This window comes from Saccopteryx leptura, chromosome X (assembly GCF_036850995.1).
Source record: "Saccopteryx leptura isolate mSacLep1 chromosome X, mSacLep1_pri_phased_curated, whole genome shotgun sequence".
Classification (NCBI taxonomy): Eukaryota; Metazoa; Chordata; class Mammalia; order Chiroptera; family Emballonuridae; genus Saccopteryx; species Saccopteryx leptura.
Window position 1 is genome coordinate 97,007,294 of NC_089516.1, and position 23,684 is coordinate 97,030,977.

General features: G+C 39.3%; 1 protein-coding gene across 2 annotated transcripts in view; it reads left to right on the forward strand.

The window, feature by feature from the left end:
* Nucleotides 1-2,481: 2,481 nt before the first annotated feature.
* TBC1D8B (TBC1 domain family member 8B) overlaps nucleotides 2,482-23,684 on the forward strand; it is a 67,920-nt gene continuing 46,717 nt past the window's right edge. Inside the window, exons 1-3 of one of the 2 annotated variants that reach the window (XM_066356645.1) lie at nucleotides 2,482-2,765; nucleotides 19,914-20,024; nucleotides 23,429-23,547. In XM_066356645.1, the coding sequence (XP_066212742.1) occupies nucleotides 2,636-2,765; nucleotides 19,914-20,024; nucleotides 23,429-23,547 (360 nt within the window). In that variant the 5' untranslated portion in view covers nucleotides 2,482-2,635. Of the gene's footprint in view, nucleotides 2,766-19,896; nucleotides 20,025-23,428; nucleotides 23,548-23,684 lie in introns of both variants that reach the window. The other variant, XM_066356646.1, reaches the window with a different exon arrangement.

Genomic DNA, 23,684 nt, shown 5'->3' on the forward strand with positions numbered 1-23,684 from the left:
TAGTGAGGAAATAAATTTGGATTTGTACATGTTGTATGTGAAGTATTTATAAACCATATGCCTAGGTATAGTATAGTGTCATGGTTTGCATCTGACAAATCTAGGGTCAAATCCCAGCTCTGCTCTTTATTTAGCTATGTGATCTTACGCCAGATATTTAACTTTCTAAGTCTCCTGTTCTTCATCTGTAAAAAAAGGATGTAAAAATGGGTATTTACTAATCAAAATTAAATCAATCTTTCTCTCTCTCTAATATTTATATATTTTATATGTCCAGTATGGTACCAGCAATGATATCCAAAAGAATTTGTAATTCCAGTCCTTCTTCCCTAAAAACAAATTACATTAATGTACACTATTGAGTATTGAATAGAGTGACACGCTCTGTTGTTTTTAAGGTGCTTTACGAAAAAAGACTTTGATTTGCAAAGGCTTGAAATATAGTTCATGATCAAGCCAAAATTTTATCACAGGGTTATTTAATTTTAAAAAATGCCTCTTTACATAATCACTGAAACATTTACTAAATAAAGCAGGAGCTCTCCAAATGCCCCGCCGAGCTAAAGGCGGGGAGCATGTGGGCTCATGTGGATGGAGTTGCAGAATCAAAAGGCAGAGGAACCATTCAGCCCTGGACAGCACTTGACACAACTAGAATTTTTAAAGAGTTTTTGAAAAAGAATGTGGTTTGATGAGTAAGCACTCATCAAATAAAAAAGGGAAGGGAAGGGAAAAAGAAATGAAGCGCACCTCATATCTCTCTACATCTTGCCACATTTACTGATCTTTCACCAGGAAAAGAATTATCTTTCTTAGTACACATCCACATTGGGAAGGCTTTTTCCCAGAGATACATTGCGATTTAAACTCTGGGAAAATTACCTCCTCCCATACTCTCCAGAAAGCTGCCTTTTAGTAGAAAAGAATTGCAAATTGACCCTGTTCTCACCCGAAGAAAAAAAATCTTTGCTTGTAACACACTCTGCCTCCCTGGAGCTGGCCCACATCCTGAGAAGTGTAAGACGGAGACATGCTCTGAGGCAGAGTTCTTTGGCTCCACGACTTGGCTGTGGGTGTGCCCCACCCCATTTTCTAAGCCAAATGGCCTTGAGACTTCATTCTCAAAATAGCTTGCCAAGAGCCCCTTAATTTTGGTACATTGCCTCCTAACTCCTTCCTTCTTATAAACCTGTCCTCACTTTTAGTGTGCTCTTTAACTTTAATGGGCTCAGTTATCATAATATATAAAAAGGTCCTGCAAATCACTGAAATCATTTACCTTAAGTGTTTAAGCAGCTATGTATTATTACCAAGATACAAAGACGTGAAGTCTGTTCTGCAAGGGATTATTTTTTTAAAAAAGAGTTTAAGAAAGAAAAAAAAATATTGCTCACAAATTGTTTAGATTCTGAAAAGAAAGGTCTGACAAAACATTTCGTGGCTAATTACAGTAGTTAAGTAAACAGATTAGGACGACCGTGCGGAAAGGGAAGGGCGCGCGCCTGAAGAAAAACGGTGGCTTGTGGAAATTTGATATTCTTCCTGTAAGGGCAGAAAGAACTTAATATAAGGAAGGTTTTTTTGTTTTGTTTTCTTTGTGTGTATGACAGATACAGAGACAGGGACAGACAGACAGAAAAGGAGAGAGATGAGAAGCATCAATTCTTTCCTGTGGCACTTTGTCATTGATTGCTTTCTCATATGTTCCTTGACCAGGAGGCTACAGCAGAGTGAATGACTCCTTGCTCAAGACAGAAACTTTCGGCTCAAGCTGGTGAGCCTTGGTCAAGCCAGATGAGCCCGCGCTCAAGCTGGCGACCTCCAGGTTTCAAACCTGGGTGCTCTGCGTCCGAGTCTAGCGCTCTATCCACTGCGCCACCGCCTGGTCAGGCAAAAAGGTTCTGAATTAGACAATGAATTTTATGACTTCCCTTACTGTGTGACCTTGGATAAGCCGTTTCACCTTTCCGCACTTTTGTTTACTTACATACATAATAGGGAATAAAATATACTTGGCAAGACTTTTAGAAGGATTATGTGAGATGACGTACGCGAAATCTTCTTAGTACATAATAAGAGCTCATTAAATGTTAGTTGGTGCTACTGCCGCTTCCCAGAATGGACATTACTTATTCCAGAAACTTTGTTTTTTAAGTTTAACATCCTCGGTTGTAAAGAGATGAGAAGAAGAAAAACTTTTATACCTGGTGTTCACTTACTTGAACAACAACAACAAAAACCGTTCTAAACTTTAGATAGGCAAAATACACTTAATTGGTGGCGGGACACACTTTGAAAGCACCCACCCAATTCTCACGCCAGTGGATTGTGGGAAGAGTAGTCCTGCGCTCCGGTAGCGTCAGTACAGAAGAGCGGGAAGGAAACTACAATTCCCAGACACGAAGAAGCGGGACTATTTCCCAGTCTGGCGTTAGCGCTGTGGGAGGGAATTGGCAATCTTGCTGCCTACGTGGAGAGAAGGGAGGGTTGGGGGAAGTGTGGAAAACCTGAATCTGAGCTACTGCCGCTTGAGGAAGATTTGGTGGGAGGAAAAGTAAAGAGGAAAAGGCGGGTGGAGGGTGAAGTGAAGAGGGGTTCTAGGTCGCTGCTTGCGGGCAGCATAAAGTTCTTGGCGATGTGGCTGAAGCCTGAAGAGGTGCTCCTGAAAAATGCGCTGAAGCTGTGGCTGATGGAAAGGTCCAACGACTACTTCGTGCTGCAGCGGCGTCGGGGCTACGGGGAGGAAGGCGGAGTGGGGCTCACAGGTGAGTTGTGGCCACCCCACCCCCCTCGGGGCCGTGGTCGCTGATACTGAAAAGGTGATGAGGAGAACAGTTACTTGTCGCCACCCGCCACGGATCCAAAACCCCGGGCGGACGGCTGGGGTCCTTCTCCTGCCACCACCTTTGCGTTGCCCTCCACGGGTCCTGAGACTGCGTATCTGGATCAGCAGTTGCTCTTTGGGTGGGACAGGGAAAGGGAGGACGGGTTCTTTCTAAGGCAAAGTACCTGCCCTGTCGTTTCTTATAGGGCAGGGGGCTGATGACGAATTGTTGGATCTCGACAGGTCTCATTTAGGCTGGTGACTGGGACCAGTTCGCAGTTGTGGACTTAACTATTTTCACAAACCCCCCTATTGATAATTGCCACCCTGAGGAGTGTAAGTGTCTGTGTGTGTGTGTAGCGGGGGGGGGGGTGTGAAAAAGGAAAGAGCCTCATCACATTCAGAAGGACTGGCTTCAAATGAGAGATTAGGAAGTGGAGGGAGACAGAGCGAGAGTTCTTCCAAATTGCTGCCCCCTCCCAGTTTAGCACCTTTTACTCCGTCTCCACGGTTTCGATCCTTGGGCTCCCCTCTCAAAGTAACGTTGCAGTTCATTTCTGTCTTGAGTGTTTGGCGCTGTCCTTTCTTTCACAACCTTGATTGTAAGCAAACCAATTAAACAAACGGAAGTTGAACTCTTCCCGCCTAATCCATCTTGTCTTCAGCTCTTTGATTTAAAAATCAAGAACTGTTCCTTGGTCAAACGTTTAAAGCCACCAAAGACTTGATTTTTAGACTACTCGTCTCAGGTAGGAACGTTCAAAGTTTTGGACATTGGGAGGACCAGAGCTTTATTTCGTGACAATTTCTAGTTTGGTGTTGTGGCCTTGAAGTGGTGGACCAGGCTTAATTTAGGCAGTGTGATGTAGCAGAAAGAGGGAAGAATCTGAAACCCTGTATTTTAGTCCCATTCTCGTCTCTTTTTAAAAAAATTTTATATATTCATTTTAGAGGGAGAGAAGGGGGGAGGAGCAGAAAGCATCAACTCCAATATGTGCCTTGACCAGGCAAGCCCAGGATTTCGAACCCATGACCTGAGCATTCCATGTCCACGCTTTATCCACTGCGCCACCACAGGTCAGGCACATCTCTTCTTAAATGTCATTTGACAAAATCTTTCATTTATTCAACCTTAAGCGCCTACTATGTGCCACATGTAGTTCTAGGGTGTACAGACAATTAAGATTTCAGTTCCCAGCCTTGAACTGAAATAATTCTTGTAATTCTGCTATGTCAGAGAGGGTCAGGTTAGGGGAAAGTAGCCAGTAAACCAGATTATAATTATAACCAGTAACTAGTAAACCAGTTAAATTCTAATTTGAACCAAATAACTGAAGGATTGAATTAAAATTAATGGAGGAGATGACACTGCTTTTCTTCTTCTGCAAGATGGTGTTTACATCACGAGGTTGAGAGGATAAAGGGAAAGATAACAGGTGCCAAATCAATGTATGTTGTTAAGATGTGTGCTATTTTCTTTTTTCAAGCCACTCTGAGGGTGGAGAGAATTTTGAGGCTCTACAGGACATTTTTAAAAATCTTGCCAGAACTATCTTATCTAGTTTCTAAAAAAGGCTCTCTTGAAAATATGGCAATGAAAATTGCTTCATTAAAATTGACATTTTTTTCTGGTTTTTAAAGGTTGCAAGTGTTATTTCCAAAGGAATCTTTTCATTTAATAGCATTTATTTTCCAGACCAAAATTTAAGAGTCAGTGTTCATAATTACTTAGTGATGTAATTTATCCTCTTAGTCCATTGAGAATATGTCAGAATATATTTAAATAGATCATTATAGTACTCTGCTACAGCATAATATATTACTCACAAAAATTAGAGGATATTTCAAAATGAATATGAAGTGATAAAATATCCCCTAATTTTTTTGAGCAGTGTTTTTTGGTTCTCCATAATTTTATTTAACCATAAGTTTTCTGGTGTTCTTGCTCACATTTGCCCAGATTAAGAAGTCTATTTTGCTTTGTACAACCATGTTCCCGAAAAATAATAGGCAAGGTATTCTTGAGAAGCAAATCACTATAGTGTATTAAATGATGTACTTGTTGCACATTTTATTTAATCACTCCTTGTTTTCTGTGTTTGATTTTTTTTTTTAGAGCGAGAGAGAGAGAGGAAGGGAGAGAGATGAGAAGCATCAATTAGTAGTTGCATCACTTTTAGTTGTTCATTGATTGCTTCTCATCTGTACCTTGACAGGGATGGGTGGGGTGTTCCAGCCAAGCCAGTGACCATGGGATCATTTTTTTTTTATTTTTGTATTTTTCTGAAGCTGGAAACGGGAAGAGACAGTCAGACAGACTCCCGCATGCGCCCGACCGGGATCCACCCGGCACGCCCACCAGGGGGGCGATGCTCTGCCCACCAGGGGGCGATGCTCTGCCCCTCCGGGGCGTCGATCTGCCGCGACCAGAGCCACTCTAGCGCCTGGGGCAGAGGCCAAGGAGCCATCCCCAGCGCCCGGGCCATCTTTGCTCCAATGGAGCCTTGGCTGCGGGAGGGGAAGAGAGAGACAGAGAGGAAGGAGGGGGGGTGGAGAAGCAAATGGGCGCTTCTCCTATGTGCCCTGGCCGGGAATCGAACCCGGGTCATGGGATCATTTTGATGAACCCATGCTCAAGCCAGTGACCCCACACTCAAGCTGAAGAGCCTTCTTTCAAGCTGATGACCTCAGGGTTTCAAACTTGGGATCTCAGTGTCCCAGGTCAGCGCTCTATCCACTGTGCACCACCAGTCAGGCTGTGTTTGATTTTTTTTTTTTAATGGTAAGAAGTACTTTATTCATCATTGGTTAGCAACAGCATAACAACATTATTAAAAAGAATTCAGAGACTTATTGTACTTTAAAAGTGTTGGTCTTACATAAAATGCACACATTTACTTGTATTTAGTGTTAAACATATTATATGGCTCTCACGGAATTACGTTTTAAAATATGTGGCGTTCATGGCTCTCTCAGCCAAAAAGGTTCCCAACCCCTGCTGTAGAGATTGTAATAAACAATACATTTTCAAAATTCATATTAACTATTCTTGATTTGAAGTATGGGGGCTATTTGGAGAACCTGATAATATTTAGAGTTATTTTATGATTTAAAGGACTTTTTTTTTACAAGTGAAAATATGTAAAACAATTCCTAGCAATAGGTAATGCTCACAAGACACAATGATTGTTGCTTGGAAGTCCTCAGAAGGACCGCTACCACCCTGAATTGTGGTTGGTGTGGATGTCTTGCCTCAGACCCCAGCAGTGACAGGCATGTACTCCCTGGGTAATAAAAGCAAGAAGGGTTTGAGGACAATTTCTTAGAAGCTTTTTTACCAAGAAGTCACCACAGTTTGCAGGATGTGTTTGATTTTTCATTTGACATGATTTCTTAAAACATGGACCAGTTGCCCCAGTTTCTTATCTCTATCCCATCTATTTGCTCTCCCCCGTTATCTCTAGTGTAAGAGATTTGTCTGAAGAAATGAACCAAGATTTCTGCCTCACATGAATGTTGAGAATAGCCATAGCCCTATATTTGTGGTCAGTTTATATCTCTGCATGCTTGTTTACCTGTCAAGATGCTTGAAATCACCAGTGAGAGCTGCCACTATATTTCATGTAAATTAAACAATGGGTAACAAAGGAGCAAAGAAATGGGTTTTTTTGTTTGTTTGTTTTATTTTTCAGTCTAGAGCTAAAGTGTGTGCTAATTTTCATGGCTGCTCCATTTGAAGAATACATTAATGTATTCTTGAAATTGTGAAACCAAGAGCTTTGCTGTACTTTATAACGAATTTACATGTGGATTAGATCTCACAGGAGTTTCTTTGCCAGCATAAGCTTGCCCTTGTCCATTTTATTTGCTAAAATCCAATTCTGTGGGCTACTTCTTTAAAAGATTCGTTTGTACATTTTGTTTAATAAAATATAATGAACATATAAAATGTTAATAGTTGTACTTTAAGATTTCATTGCTTTGCCTTGTGGTAATTGGCAATAACCACCAGCAGTGTAATAACTTTGTTGTGGAGTTAGTGACTCTTCTTTTTGTAATAACGGAATTGGAGCATAGAAAACCCTAGTATGGTTATAATAGGAGACTAGATTGGCAGTTAGCATTCTCAGGCCCTTTTTAAAATTCTGAAACACTTTTTGTGGATATCTGGTAGATTACTTACCATTTTCCTAACTTTGTCTTACTTAATAGTCCTGGTTCACAATAGAGTGGACTATTTTGTGGAAATTTTTGTTATACATAGGCTTATTTTACAGATAAAGTTATCTTCTTTCATTTCGAAAAGTAATTCACCATCCTGGATTTTTGCAATTACCTTCCATTATTCCTTGTTCCTCCTGCCTGATTAAGGGTAATAGCTCTTCTATGGCATCTAAATTTAGCACCTGGTTTTATGTGATTAAAAATAATTCATGCATGTTTGGCTTATTAAGCACAAATCAATTTACTCTGCTTGGCAGATGGGAACTACTACATGAGTGGAATTAAGCACTTAGGTTCTGTTAAGTGCTGTAGAGCACGGGCTTTAGGGAGATCTGACAGACAGGAACACAGTGTGCTTGCCCTCCCCAGGGGTTACTCTATGAGATTTTCTTTTTAATAAGTTAACTACAAGCCAACAGCCACAAATACATGAGTACGCCACTGAGTTCAGCAGTTCGACTTAATGAAATAACCCTGCTTCCTTTATCTTTCCTAATTCTTTAATATTTGATGCCTCTTAGTTGTAATTGTTTTAAAAAGTCTTGTTTTAAAAAGATGTTTCTCGCCCTGGCCGGTTGGCTCAGCGGTAGAGCGTCGGCCTAGCGTACGGAGGACCCGGGTTCGATTCCCGGCCAGGGCACACAGGAGAAGCGCCCATTTGCTTCTCCACCCCTCCGCCGCGCCTTCCTCTCTGTCTCTCTCTTCCCCTCCCGCAGCCGAGGCTCCATTGGAGCAAAAATGGCCCGGGCGCTGGGGATGGCTCTGTGGCCTCTGCCTCAGGCGCTAGAGTGGCTCTGGTCGCAACATGGCGATGCCCAGGATAGACAGAGCATCGCCCCCTGATGGGCAGAGCGTCGCCCCTGGTGAGCATGCCGGGTGGATCCCAGTCGGGCGCATGCGGGAGTCTGTCTGACTGTCTCTCCCTGTTTCCAGCTTCAGAAAAATGCAAAAAAAAAAAAAAAAGTTGCTTCTCATCTGTACAATGGGAACAAAACTTATTTTCCCTACCTCATGATATTGTTATGTGAATGAAGTGAGTTTTGAAACCTGTGAGCAACTATATATAGACATTTGATATTCATTTATCTATGAAAGAAAGAGTAAGATGTTAAGTACCATTTTCCCTAGTAATTACTTTTCCCGTGTTGTATATAGAAATTGATTGGAATTAGTAGCATTTAGTATGTCTAGTATGCAATGATACCACTGTAAAAGCAAAACACTGCTAGTTAATTATTAAAGAATTTTGGTATGATGATGACTGTGCATTTATGTTTTATAATCAGAATAATGTACAGCAATTGCAATAAAATATCACAACAGCATTACTTTTTGATCTACAATTGCCAAAAACCTAGAGGATCTTAAACAGAGTTTCTATAGATATAAGTATCACTTGTCTTACTGAGTGGAATTAAAGAGTACATATAACTTTAGTTATCCTAGTTATATTTTTTTAAACGGAATACTTGAAGAAATAATGATTCCACTGGTGAAAACTCATGCTTCTGTTGGAAAGTTGTGGAAGAACTATGGATTTAAAGTAAATTAAAAATTAATAACAAAATAAAGGGTACTATAATGTTTATCATGTTGTTATACAGCTATGACATAGGTTTTATATTACCTTTATGTTAGAAAATTTGCCCACATTTCCACCTTTTGCTGCTCTTATATAAGCACAAAGGGAAATATGATGGTATGAGATAATATTCATTCAACAGATAATTACAGGTGCCTTCTAAAAACCAAACACTTTTAGATGCTGGCGATAATAGTGAGCAAAACAAAACTCCTGTTCTCATGGGTTAAAATTTTAGTTGAGGAAGGCAAATAAATAATTTGCCTGACCAGGTGGTGGCACAGTGGATAGAACATCGGACTGGGACACTGAGGACCCAGGTTCAAAACCCCAAGGTTGCCGGCTTGAGCATGGGTTCATCCAGCTTGAGTGTGGGGTTGCTGGCTTGAGTCTGGGATCATAGACATGACCCCATGGTGTCTGGCTTGAGTCCAAGGTCATTGGCTTGAGCAGGGGTCACTTGCTGTGCTGTAGCCCCCTGGTCAAGGCACATATGAGAAAGCAATCAATGAACAACTAAGGGGCCGCAATGAAGAATTGATGCTTCTCATCTCTCTCCATTCCTGTGTGGCCAGTAGTCACTGCTGTCGTGACCATGCAGGTGCAGGTTCCCATTAGATTCAGGCAGATAGTAAAAAAAACAGTGGAGCCAAAAAATATTTCTTTATTCAAGTCTCACACCGGCCGATGAGCAACACACAAGGAAAACACTTCTCTTTCGCTCAGAGCTCACAAAGCTACTGACACATTATCTGGTTCCACAACCAGGAGAATCTTATCTGGTTTCTCCTAGAATCAAAGTCCTCACCAGTCTCAAAACCCCTCACCCTTTGTTCCCCAGCTTCTCCTTCAGCACTCTGCATTCTCTTTGCTCTCCCTGCAAAAATGGCTTCTTTCTCCTTCAGCACACATTAGCAAGACAATGGCCCTTCCCAAGCAGGAAGATAATTTACAATTTCTCACATCACATACCCATACCTGGCGCTACCCAGCACCATTTTCAACAATAATCATGAGCAAACTCAAAAAATACAAATTGTACAAACTCATTTGCCCAATACGTCCTGTCTGTATGTTCCTGTCTGTCCCTCTCTCTGTCTCTAACAACAGAGAGACAGACAACATATTGCTCACCACCACCATATATTGCTGGTGGTGGTGAGCAATATGAAGAAATATAAAATAACATAAGGATAGAGTGGGGAGCGGCTTGATATTGTAGATAAATTTGGTCTGAAAAGGCCTCTTTAAGGTAACCTATGACCAGAGAGACGAGCGTATATGAGCCAAGCAAATATTTGGGGGCAGAGTGAAATAGGCTTAATTCTTTCCAGGAATTTTGCTGTGAAAGGAAGCTGACAAAAATGGATTGGTCGCTGACTACTGTGCTGGGTGTTAGGTATACAGTGGTGAATAAAACAGAAATAGTTCCTACCCTCACAGAGTTTATAATCTGGTGGGGCAGACAGATAATAAACAAATAAGCAAACATGTATAATTACTAGGGTAGTCAATAATATCAGCCTTGTTTTGGTGGCTTCTTAATAGTCACAAATAAAGGGTGTTTGAGACCCAAAAGGCAGTTTTCCAAGGCCCATAACTGGTAGAAAGTATGCTGATAAGATGTCTTGTTAGCGTTGGCCTGGCATGGAGTCCTGGGTTCGATTCTCGGCCAGGGCACACAGGAGAAGCGCCCATCTGCTTCTCCACCCCTCCCCCTCTCCTTCCTCTCTGTCTCTCTCTTCCCCTCCTGCAGCCAAGGCTCCATTGGAGCAAAGTTGGCCTGGGCGCTGAGGATGGCTCTGTGGCTTCTGCCTCAGGTGCTAGAATGGCTCTGGTTGCAACAGAACGAAGCCCCAGAAGGGCAGAGCATCGCCCCCTGGTGGGCGTGCCGGGTGGATCCCAGTAGGGTGCATATGGGAGTCTGTCTGACTGCCTCCTCGTTTCCAACTTCAGAAAAAATACAAAAAAAGAAAAAAAGAAGAAGAAAAAAAGATGTCTTGTTAAATGATACAATGATTTCCTGAAAGCAGTGGTTAATAACAATAGACACTATTCTGCTATTGTCAGACAGAATTTCAGTGTGACATCTGTGGCACCACTTGCCAAAAACCTGTTTGGATTGTTCTTAAATTAAGTTAGCTAGCTATCAGCACTAACAGTATCTGGGATGTGGTGAGGAGGACATTCAAAGTGGGAGGAATAATATGATAGTGAAGAAGCCAAAAATGGCAGTTGTTGGGGACTTAGCAAGTATTCCAGGTTCATTTATTTTTGATTGAAAATATGAGAATCAAGAGATAGTGTCCTGCCTGACCCAGTGGTTATGTAGTGAATGGAGCATTGACCTGGGACGCTGAGGACCTGGGTTCAAAACCCCGAGGTTGCCAGCTTGAGTGTGGGGTCTCAGACTTGAGCCTGGGATCATAGACATGACCCCATAGTTGCTGGCTTGAACAAGGGTCACTGGCTTGGCTGGAAGCCCCCTTCCCCATCAAGGCATATATGAGAAAGCAATCAGTGTGCAACTAAGGTGCTGCAACTATGAGTTGATGCTTCTCATCTCTCTCCCTTCCTGTCTGTCTGTCTCTCTCTCTCTCTCTCTCTCACTAAAAGAGAAAGACATTTGTATCTTGTATCATTTAACAAGACATCTTTTTTTTTCACTAAAAGAGAGAGAGAGAGAGAGAGAGAGAGTGTCCTGAGCAGTTAGAAAAGGTTGAAGAGCAATGACCTCATTTGTGGAAGATGAAAACCTGAGATAGAGAATTAAAGGGACCTAGAATTAAACCTTTGTTATTTTTGTCTCCATAGCTCTTTCAACTCCAGCCTAGATGGTTTTATTTTGTTTTCTTACTCCAGTAAAAAGGAGTTAATTTAAAAAAAAGTTTTTCTGTTGATTTTAGAGAGAGAGGTAAGGAGAGAAAGGAAAAATAAGACGAAACATCGACTTGTTGTTTCACTTATTTATCCATTCATTCACCAGTTGATTCTTGTATGTGGCCTGTCCAGGGATCGAACCTGTAACCTTGGCATATTGGAACGATGCTCCAACCAACTGAGCTACCTGAACAAAACTGGTGAATTTTTAAAACAAGGGATAATTGCATTTGTTGATTTTTTTACAACGTACTATACTGTATATGAATTTATGCATTTATTGCCACACTTGCTTGTTGCTTTGCACCTGTGTATTCAGATGTTGTATTGTATTTAGTTTTCTGTGGGGCTAGTATTTTTGTATGTTAATGCATAAGTCTTAAAATGTAAGAAGGTGCTGTAAATAAAGATGGCAATTCTTAGAGTTCCCTGTGTTTTCATCTTTAGAAATAGAGCTGGGTTTGATTAATAATTCATACATTCTTTTTCCCCAATGTCATTGTAATCTGCTATTTGTGGCATCAGTTACTTCCTATTTTTTTTGTAAATCCTTTAATGAGAAAATATTTCAATTAGGGAAAGAAATGAGTGTTTATGTATTTCCAGTTTTTAAGTAAGTGTCTTTAAGAGAATGCAGGGAGAGGGAAAACAGGACAAAAGAAGAATTATTATTAACTGTTTTCCAATGTTCCTTAAGTTAGCAGCTTTCCAAATTCCAACTCTGGCTATTAGATTATTCTAGAATAAGCATGCATAGTCCTTTTTAAGGATTTAGATGTGATAGCAAAAGCAGTAGAATCAGGAAAACCCACAACCTCTACTGAGAATACTTTCTCCTATTTGAATCTATTTCCTACTAAGTGTGTTGGCAGTTTACTAGTTTCTTCATTAACATTTAATGAAGCTGAGATTATAAAAAATTCAGTAAAGGTGTACTTGCTTGACTTTGTAAACATGGCAGTTTATGGCGAGATACAGAATCCACTATCAAGTTCCATTCATATGGCCAAAATTTATAATTCAACATGTGTTTTAGACTGGAAATAAATCTTGTTTGTAATTAGGAAGTTCATTTAAATGACTCTTCTGCAGCTAGGGCAGTGTTGCCTTACACAGTGCCCTCAATCTAGTTTACAGGTAGAAAGAGCCACTTGTCAAACTAAGGTGTATGAAACTAGCACATTGATAATGAGTAACATCTTTAAGCTGTGGCTGTTTTAATGGTCTCTTCTCCAACACGCAAGCCTTGGCCCTACCTGTTCACCATTATCACTGACCTAACAAAAAAAGAAATGTTTATTAAATTTGCCAGGGTCTGAAAATTGCAAGTGACAATTACTACCATAGATCAGTTTCCTCAACACTGGCTGCATGTTTGATTCAATTGAGAAACTTTAAAGTACACTAAATAACACTAGAGTATGGGCCAAGTTATATGATGTGTGGGATTTACTTTAAATGGGGTAAATGACAGAAGGTTGACAAAGTGATGAGAACTATTTTTTTAAATATTTATTTGATTGATTTTAGAGATAGGAAGGGAAAGAGAGAGGCAGGAACATTGATCTATTACTATATGTGCCCTGACTGGGGATCAAACCAGCAACTTCTGCACTTTGCGACAATGCTCTAACCAACTGTGCTATCCGGCCAGGGCAGTGATGATAATTATTGAAGTTCAGTGATAGACACATAGAAGTTTAAATATATTATTCTCTACTTTTTGTATGATTGAAGGGAAAAATAGAATACCCAATTCCTGCCCCAGTTGAATTAAATTAGAATCTTTGGGCTTTCATAGTTTGAAAACTTGAGCTTGAGTAGTTTTAAAACCTCCTCCAAATGATCACATTTGCAGTTTGGGTTGAGAATCACTATCACAGAAGATAAAATCAAGAGTCAGAGATCTGGGCAAGTTAGAATGCTCAGCTGAAATCAATGATATAAAATTTACTGTGGGTAATTGTATACTGCTTTTAAGTTGGGTTTATTGTCTTTTTGGGTTTGTTTTTTTTTTAGCTGTATAGGACAGAATACATAGGTCGGTGCTTATATTTGTGAAAAATATCAAAGTAGCTTAGTTGACCATAAGCTTAGTATGATAATATGATATAGTAGCCAAAAAAAAAACAACAGCTAGTATGCTCTTAAACTGCATTAATAGAACCACGAAGCCCAAAATATAAAAATAAAAACTACAATTGTTCAGACCATATTTGATATTCAGGTTTGAATGACACATTTTATAAGAGATCTTGACAGATAGATATGTTAAGAAAATGGCAGAAGAAATAAGAGGCTCAGGCAATCTCATACAGCAAACGATTGAAAGAACTAGGTATATTTGAAGCTAGGAAAAGAGAAAAATAAGCAGACAGAGAAAAGATAGCTATAATCATATTTGAAGACCCATCATGTTGAATAGAATTGCCTTCCAATTGCAAAGAAGTAACATTTTCTAAGAATGACCTTCCTTTTTAAGTGTGTAAGAAATAGCTTTCTTTTTCTAAAAAAAAAATTTATTTATTTTAAAAAGAATCAAGAAAGAAATGGGGGAAGGAGCAGGAAATATCAACTCCTAGTTGCTTCCTGTATGTGCCTTGACTGGGGCAAGCCCAGGGTTTCGAACCAGGGACCTTAATGTTCCAGGTCAACGCTTTATCCACTACACCAGCACAGATCAGGCAAGATAGCTTTATTTTTCTATCTTAAAGGTTAAAAATGTTTATTGTAAAAATTTCAGAAAACATGTATAAGTATATAAAAGAAAATAATGATAACCCATTTTCCCACCAATATCCCAGAGATAACCACTCTGAACAAAATCAATCACCTAATTTGTGGGGCTCAGTGCAAAATGAACAAGCAGGGCTCTTTGTTTAAAAATTAAGTTCAGGACCATGACCACAGAGCATTTAACCAAGCATGGGGTGCTATGGACAAGTCATGAAGTTTATGAAGCCAGACCTGATTATGACATTTGAATATAGCCTGACCAGGTGGTGGCGCAGTGGATAGAGCATCAGACTGGGATGCAGAGGACCCGAGTTTGAGACCCCAAGGTCACCAGCTTGAGCGCGAGCTCATCTGGTTTGAGCAAAGCTCACTAGATTGGACCCAAGGTCCCTGGCTTGAGCAAGGGGTCACTCGGTCTTCTGTAGTCCCCAGTCAAAGCACATATGAGAAATCAATCAATGGACAACTAAGGAACCACAATGAAGAATTGATGTTTCTCATCTCTCTCCCTTCCTGTCTGTCTGTCCCTATTTGTCCCTCTCTCTGACTCTCTCTGTCTCTGCCACAAAAAAACAACAACAAAAAAAACCGTTTGAATATATATAAACCCTTTCATATTTTAGAAAAGACTTTCCAATTAATGACATTCCCACCAATGCAATAGGCTGCCGTGGGATAGGTAAACTCTGGAGTTATAAAGGCAAAAACTAGCCTTTCTGTCAGGGATACTATAGGGTAGATGAATGTGCTGGAGGTTGGACTACAGGACTTGTTAGGATGTGTTTCATCTGTAAAGTCAAGAGTGCTATATCTCTACCTAGCCAAAAAGAGTTGGTTCATGAACGATAATCATTACCTGGAAATTGCCTTTTTTTTTTTTTTATCATGGAGGCTTGATTTTTTTATCTTGCTATCCCATTTAATAAAAAGTATTTTACATCAATTATGGTGCTGAATTTCCTTTAAAAGTTTGGTATTACTTGTAAGGTAGGATGCTACCAAAAAACCCATAGACCTTCAGCAGGGTCTAAAACAGGGGTCCCCAAACTACGGCCCCCTGAGGCCATTTATCCTGCCCCCGCCACACTTCCGGAAGGGGCACCTCTTTCATTGGTGGTCAGTGAGAGGAGCATAGTTCTCATTGAAATACTGGTCAGTTTGTTGATTTAAATTTACTTGTTCTTTATTTTAAATATTGGATTTGTTCCTGTTTTGTTTTTTTACTTTAAAATAAGATATGTGCAGTGTGCATAGGGATTTGTTCATAGTTTTTTTTTATAGTCTGGCCCTCCAACGGTCTGAGGGACAGTGAACTGGCCCCCTGTGTAAAAAGTTTGGGGACCCCTGGTCTAAAACATCGCTACCTTACTCAGTTACAGACATTCAAAGTATGATTTGAATTTCTTGATATTTCTTGTTATTGTTAAATCTGTTGTTTTATCATGCAGCTAAGAAACAGTATTTATTTTCTTCCAAATTTACTATGACTAGAGAACTTTCCATGTGTAGGCAGATTCATGACCTTGGATGTTCAGGCCGTCAGATGATAAACCTATGTGTACATGGAAAAGCCACCAAAGTTGTCAGCTTGTTTTCTTGTACTTTTAGAACCATTGGCACACATTAATTCCTGAATGACTTGCAGAGACTTGATGATTATAGCTTAATGAGCTGGAAGAGTTCCCAAGTGACTAGAAATGTATTTTAGAACTAGTTTCCTAATTATTTGTTGCATAATTTTATACTAACTGCCTAATTTAATGCACTCATAAAAACCAAACAATATCCTTTCTACATAGTGCAAGGCACTTATCTCACAAACATTTCTGCTGCAAATGAAATGACCTTTTTTTTTGCCAGTGATTTGACTGCTTTGTCCCCAATCTGAAAACATTCTGTCTGAGAACTAATTATTAGAATGGTACTCAAGAATGATTATCTGTTGCTTCTCCTTTCCTTGGCCTCTTTACACATCCCCCTGTTATCTTTCATCTAAGTCAAACTTTTTTCTACCACTTTTTTTATTTCTCCTGCTCTTCTAATACTGCTTTTTGCTGTGTATGTAAATAAGGGAATAAGATTTGAGCTAGTTTTATTGAAAGTGTGGTAAAGGTCAAAGGCATGGACAGGTGGAATGGACCGAAAGCTGTGAGAGGGGACAGTGGTGAGGGCACCAGATGAAGGAAGGTGAGGGGATTAGCCAAAAACACGGACCGTATTTCCCCATGTATAAGACGCACCTTTTTTTTTTTTTTTGAAAAATTTGGGGTCAAAAACTGGGTGCATCTTATACAGTGACTGTGGCATTTCAAATGCCTTAGATGGAACTGAGGATGAGGCAATATATGAAGACAGTGATTCGTCATCAGACACAGATGAGGACAAGTTAATGGATGGGAGTTTTGACAGTGACGAGGAGTTGTATGAATTTTATGATGAATGAAACTTGAGTTCAGTAACTTTATGTAACATATATATTTTAATTTCAGGCCCTGACAACAGTGTGGTGATAGCCAGAGGGAAAGGGGAGGCGGCAGCTAGGTGGACATGGGCAGATGGGCAGTGGGCGGGGGACGGGAAAGACTGCTTGGGGCGGACAGCACACAGTGCAGTGTGCAGACAGTCCTGTATTGAGTTGTACACTTGAAACCTGTTTGGTTTTGCAAACCAGTGTCATCCCAATAAATTCAATTAATAAAAGATAAAATAAATAAATTCCTTAACATGATCCAGTAGCCCTTAAGAAAAAAAGGGAAAACGTGGTAAGGGTGAAATAAATGATTTTTCTCATAAATTTGAAAATGCTTTTTTGAAAACATTTTTAGAATTTGAAGTCTTGGGAGGCAAATCTAACAGCTAAAGCAGGGCTCTGTTTAATAAATGGTTTTATTTGAAGTTATAATTCCTTTTCCTGTATTTTGACAATTTTTTCAAGTGATTATATGTATATTTATATGCACAGGCAGTCATACACTTGATTCTGTTTTCAACCTGAAGAAAGTACCACTTTTGGTTGTCTTACTACCACTCTTTAGCTTTCTTTTCAGTGTATTCACTTTCCTGTCTTCAAACTGATAATATTCTCCTTTTCTCCATTTCTTAAATAATTTCTATTACATTACTTTGAGGAGGTTACCTGCATATGTTTAGCTCCCACTTTACTTTTGACCAGCTGCCACTTTCTAAGTTCTTGATTTGGCCAAATCTCCAGTTTCTCACAGTGACTTCTTCATGTTGGATGTGATAAAATTATTTTTCCTTTTATCTCCAAACTTTCCAGTAACTTCCTTTCTCTCCTCCTCGTTCCCATTCTCTCTTCCCCCACACCGCCTCTTTCATAATATTTGCCTGGCTTTTCTTATTTTTATTTCTTAAACAAAGTCTTAACTTATACAGTAACTTTTTTTTTTTTAATATCAAATAACTTCTTTCATCTGCGCATGTTGCCATTGCCAATTTTTTTTTCTCTTGATACTTTATCCCCACTAGCAAAACCCTATGTCGGATGGCTAATTGATATTATGCCACTTTTGTGACCCCTATTTTTACTTTTTGCCAATTGCTACATCCACTCTCCCACCCTTTCCTTTCAGCTAAGCCAAATATCTCTTATCTCTTTATCTCCTACTCTTCTAATTTACCTCCCTCTAAGCTTATAATAACTTCCTACCATGTCTGCCAACCTACCCATGTTCTTATTCAACTCTTTTTATACATGTTAAGATAGGAAAATAGCCAAAAAGCCTGCTTTACAATGATGGAATATTTTTTCTCAAAAGTCTGCACTCTAATTTATAGAAATTCCTCATAAAACAAAACCAACACTCAAGCAATCAAAACTTCCAGAAAGGAAAGTTTGATCTTTATATTTCAGCTATCCCATTGATACAATTAAGTTGATAGTTTAGCTCCTATTGTGCCCAGAAATATGTTGAAAGTTAAGGATGTAAACCCAGAGGTAGATGTGGTAATTACCCTCAGAGAACTGAAAATCCAGATGAAGACACAAGATAATATACCTGAAGTACTTAGCAAGTAGTTGTAATAAGCCTAGCAGTCAAAATGATAGGTATTGTTGTATAGACTGTAAGTGCTGTTAACTAATCAGAGAAAAGAGAAGACATTATTCTTGGGGTCGCCACTGAAGATTTTATGGGGAAAGTGGGTCTTGAAGAAAATGTAGAATTTAGATTAGCTGGACTAGGCTATAAGACTTGTGTTTGCATTTCCAGGTAAAAAGATAATTGCTTAGCAAAGACCCTGAGGGAGAAATTAGTTGGTTGTTTAAGACAACAACCAACTTTGTTCTAAGGAAGAATAGGAAATATAATAAGGTCATTAAATTGCAACTTACTGATCAAAAGCCTTGTATTCTAAATCAGTGGTCCCCAACCTTTTTTGGGCCACGGACCAGTTTAATGTCAAAAAATATTCTCATGGACCAGCCTTTAGGGTGGGACTGATATATGTATCACGTGACCGAGACAAGCGTCAAGAGTGAGTCTTAGACAGATGTAACAGAGGGAATCTGGTCATTTTTTAAAAATAAAACATTGTTCAGACTTAAATATAAGTAAAACGGAAATAATGTAAGTTATTTATTTTTTCTCTGCGGACTGTTACCAAATGGCCCACAGACCAGTACAAGTCTGCAGCCCGGGGGTTGGAGACCACTGTTCTAAATGAAGAATTAAGAATTAATTGTTAAGCCTGACCAGGCAGTGGTGCAGTGGATAGAGCATCAGACTGGGATGCGGAGGACCCAGGTTCGAGACCCCGAGGTCACCAGCTTGAGTGCGGGCTGATCTGGCTTGAGCAAAAAGCTCACCAGCTGGGACCCAAGGTCACTGGCTCAAGCAAGGGGTGATTCGGTCTGCTGAAGGCCCACGGTCAAGGCACATATGAGAAAGCAATATATGAACAACTAAGGTGTCGCAACGAGAAACTGATGATTGATGCTTCTCAACTCTCTCTGTTCCTGTCTGTCTGTCCCTATCTATCCCTCTCTCTGACTCTCTCTCTCTCTGTCCCTGTAAAAAAAAAAGAATTAATTGTTGAAAATCCTTTTATCTAAGCATTTTAGTTAATCAAGGTTTTATCTTGTTTAAATAACTAAGATTTTTCCAATATTAGTATTAGCTAACTGAGTGTTTTACTGTATGGTAAGCATTTTTTTTAAGTATTTTATATGTAATAATAACTCATTTTATCTTTACAACAACACTTTGTGGTAGGCTCTATTTTAACCCCCTAATTTTGCAAACAAGCTAAAGAAAAAGTTATATACAACTAGCTCAAGTTAACATAAGCAGGTGACAGAGCCAGGCTTCAAACCCAGGTAGCCTCTAGTACCAGAATATGCATTCTTACCTGTTATATGAACTACCTTGTAAAGGGGTTATATACATAAGTGCTACATATGTATCTTGAGATTTGGACAATTGAACCTGACTTATTTTATTGAAAGATTATTTTCTCAAACACTACTCATATCGGAACACTAATTTCTTCATCAAGAATATCTTTTATCTTCAGGAAAAAAATCTCTAAAAGGAAACTTTGGGCTAGAAATTCATAAAAATAAGTCCATTGTTTTTTGTTATATGAAGTGGTATTGGTTTCATCTCTTGTAAAATCCTTATCTCAACAGTCTCTTTATTACAACAGGGCTTCTGGTTGGGACTCTTGATTCAGTCTTAGATTCTACAGCTAAAGTAGCTCCGTTCCGTATTCTACACCAGACACCAGATTCTCAAATTTACCTGTCAATTGCATGTGGTAAGTATGATTTTTAAGATGTGTAATTCAAACCAATAAGAACACAAATAAATTGAATAAATGTATTTATTATTCTTTATTTGAGGGAGAGAGACAGGAAGGGAGAGAAATGAGAAGCATCAACTCATCGTTGAGGCACTTTAGTTGTTCATTCATTGCTTCTCATACATACCTTGACTGGGTGGCTCCAGCCAAGCCATTGACCCCTTGCTCAAGCTAGAAACCTTGGGCTTCAAGCCAACGACCTTTGGGCTCAAACCAGTGACCTTGGGCTTCAAGCCAACAACCTTTGGGCTCAAGCCAGCGACCTTGGGCTTCAAGCCAGCCACCTTTGGGCTCAAGCCAGAGAGCATGGGATCACATTGATGATTCCACACTCAAGTCAGCAACCCTGTACTCTAGTTGGTGAGCCTTTATTCAAGCCAGATGAGCCCATGCAAAAATCAGCGACCTCAGGGTTTCGAACCTGGGACGTCTGCATCCCAGGTCAACATTATCCACTGTACCACCACCAGTCCAGCTGAATAAATATGTTGATACTACTCAGTTATTTTGATTTAGAAAAGAGTTAAATGTGAACTGTGAACACTACTTTGAGAAAATGGGAAGACATCGAATTGTTTACTTAAGAAGGATTACAGATTATTATGGTTTTTAAAACATTGATCAGTGTGAGGGACCTGAAACGTGTGCCAGCAGTGCTCATTCTGAGCATATTTTGATCATTGATGCTGCTTTATAACTCCTTTATCAGCTTATTCGTCGTGCTTCACCCAACTGTAGGGAAGATGGGAACATCTCATAAAATACTGTGCTTCATCTGTAATAACTCAGATGAGGAGAATCAAGCCCAAAACTTAAAAGTCATTTTCTAAGAAAGTATAAGCCTGAAAAATTGAATCGTTTTTACTTGCATACCTACTTTCTCACAAAAGGCATCATATCCTTGAAATGCTTAGGAAGGGGGATGTTTCAGGTAATTGCTACATATTCATTCCCCCTGGAGCAGTTCTGATGCTTCCACTTATTTATATTGTGAATAGAAAAGGAATTAGGATAATTCTTCCTAATAAAGCAACTCAAAAACTTTTTAAAAACCATGACAGTTTGTTACTATTTTTATGATGCCATTATAATGTTGGCCTAAATTAGAATCCCAGACCTTTGTCTTTTTAAGTGTTGAAAGACTATTTTTTTTTTGCCTGACCAGGCGGTGGCACAGTGGATAGAGTGTCAGACTGGGATGTGGAGGATGCAGGTTCGAGACCCTGAGGTTGCCAGCTTGAGCGAGGGCTCATCTGGTTTGAGCAAAGCTCACCAGCTTGAGCCCAAGGTCACTGGCTCCAGCAAGGGGTTACTCGGTCTGCTGAAGGCCCGCAGTCAAGGCACATATGAGAAAGCAATCAATGAACAACTAAGGTGTTGCAACGCGCAACGAAAAACTAATGATTGATGCTTCTCATCTCTCCGTTCTTATCTGTCTGTTCCTATCTCTCTCTCTCTCTCTCTCTCTGACTCTCTCTCTTTTCTTTCTCATTTTCTTTTCTCCTCCTCTCTTCAAAAGTACATATATTTTCAAAAATTTCATATGACTTTTGGATAGTTCATGTGTACGAACATATAGCTGCAGCATACAATTAATTTTTAAAGACGTGTTGCTTGCTTTTCACATCTGCCTCTAAATTTCCTTTAGTGTTGCAGGTGAGTATTTTCTTCTGATTCCCTGATATTGAATGTCATTTAAACTAAATTAAGAAAACCTGCTGCTATCATGAGACATCTGTAACCTCAACTGTCAATTTGGTTGGTAGAAATTATTTAGAAAAATAATGTCCTTTCTACTTCTATTTTTTTTTAAGAATGATTATATAACTAATCCTCCAAACTGACTTAATACAGAAATACAATAGTTACCTACTGAGGAAGCTTTTTTATACATAAAGAGCCAAAATAAAGGCCTTTAAAATTTCCCGTGGAGTTTATTAAAGTTATTATACTTGATATGGTGACTTTAATTAACATGAATATGCCCTGGCTGGATAGCTCGGTTAGAGCATCAACCGGAAGCACAGAGATTACTGATTCAATCCCCAGTCAGGGCACACACAGGAACAGATTGATTTTCCTGTTCCTCTCTCTCTCTCTCTCTCTCTCTCTCTCTCTCTCTCTACCTTCCTATATGGCTAAAACCAATAAAAAATTAACATGAATAAAATTCAAACTGAATTTTAAGAAATGAGCAATTTTTCAGTTTCTTTTTCTTTTTTTGTGACAGAGAGAGAGACAGAGGGACTGATAGGGACAGACAGGAAAAGAGAGAGATGAGAAGCATCAATTCTTTGTTGCAGCACCTTAGTTGTTCATTGATTGCTTTCTCATATGTGCCTTGACTGGGGGGCTACAGCAGACCAAGTGACCCCTTGCTCGAGCCAGTGACCTTGGGGTTTTGAACCTGGGTCCTCCACGTCCCAGTCTGATGCTCTATTCACTGCACCACCGCCTGGTCAGGCAGCAATTTTGCAGTTTCAATATTTTTTTTTAAGTGTTACTCTCCAAATATTATATAACATACTGAGAAGTCAAGGTATTTCTTTTGATTGATATTTGTATAATCTACATTACTGGAGAGATCATTAAAGTTACGTGGGTCATATGTGGAGATTGATAACTGTAATATTCTTCAAGCCAAAGTAACCCAGAGCTAATTTATTGAATATGAGCCCCAATAAAGCACCTTCCCCTGATTTAGCAGGTAACATGAATTTAACCTTGCTATAGGACAGCGGTTCTCAACCTGTGGGTTCTCGACCCACAGGTTGAGAACCACTGCTATAGGATTTCTGACATCTTTCATGATGTTTCTTTTAAGTGACTAGGATTTTTAATTTAAGGGTGACTTTGAGCCAAGGCTTCATACCTTCTGAAATAAGTTGAGTTGCACAGTTGAAATCTACATTTATACAGTGTGCGTTGGGTTGCCACACGTGTGCTCCTTTCAGTCACACAGATTATAGACATAGTTCTACATATTATTTTAAGACTAAGGTTTAAATTATGTTTATTTTTGTTTTGGTACTCTATATATTTTATTAAAAGATACTGGTTATTGTAGGCATCCATTACTGGCATCTTGTTTTCAGAATTTTATCTTTCTTCATAAGTTATATTTACTTTTCTCCCCTTTCATTAAATATTTTATTCTTTTTATTTATAATGAAAATAGTGGTCATGACCACATATAGGGATGAAGTAGAGAATAAATGGAATACCTTTGTTTTTATGAATATTATTTTTGAAAGTGAGCAAATATAATTTTATTTCTTTTGAATAAACCTGTAAACATCAAGAGCAGTTTTGTTGTGGAGTTTTTCTTGAGTCTTTTATTCTCTTTCATTATTAATCAGGAGCCAGCAGAGAAGAAATAATGAAGCATTGGGATTGGTTGGAACAAAATATCATGAAGACCTTATCTGTGTTTGATTCAAGTGAAGATATTACTAATTTTGTACAAGGAAAGATAAGAGTAAGTGGCATGGGTATAATTTGTAAACGGGATGCAAGAATCCCTGACCCTGTTACTTGAGGATCAAAGGCTGCATGGAAGGTCAGTGATTTATTGGCACCTTTTAGGATTGCAGAAGCGTACACCTGAATGTCAGA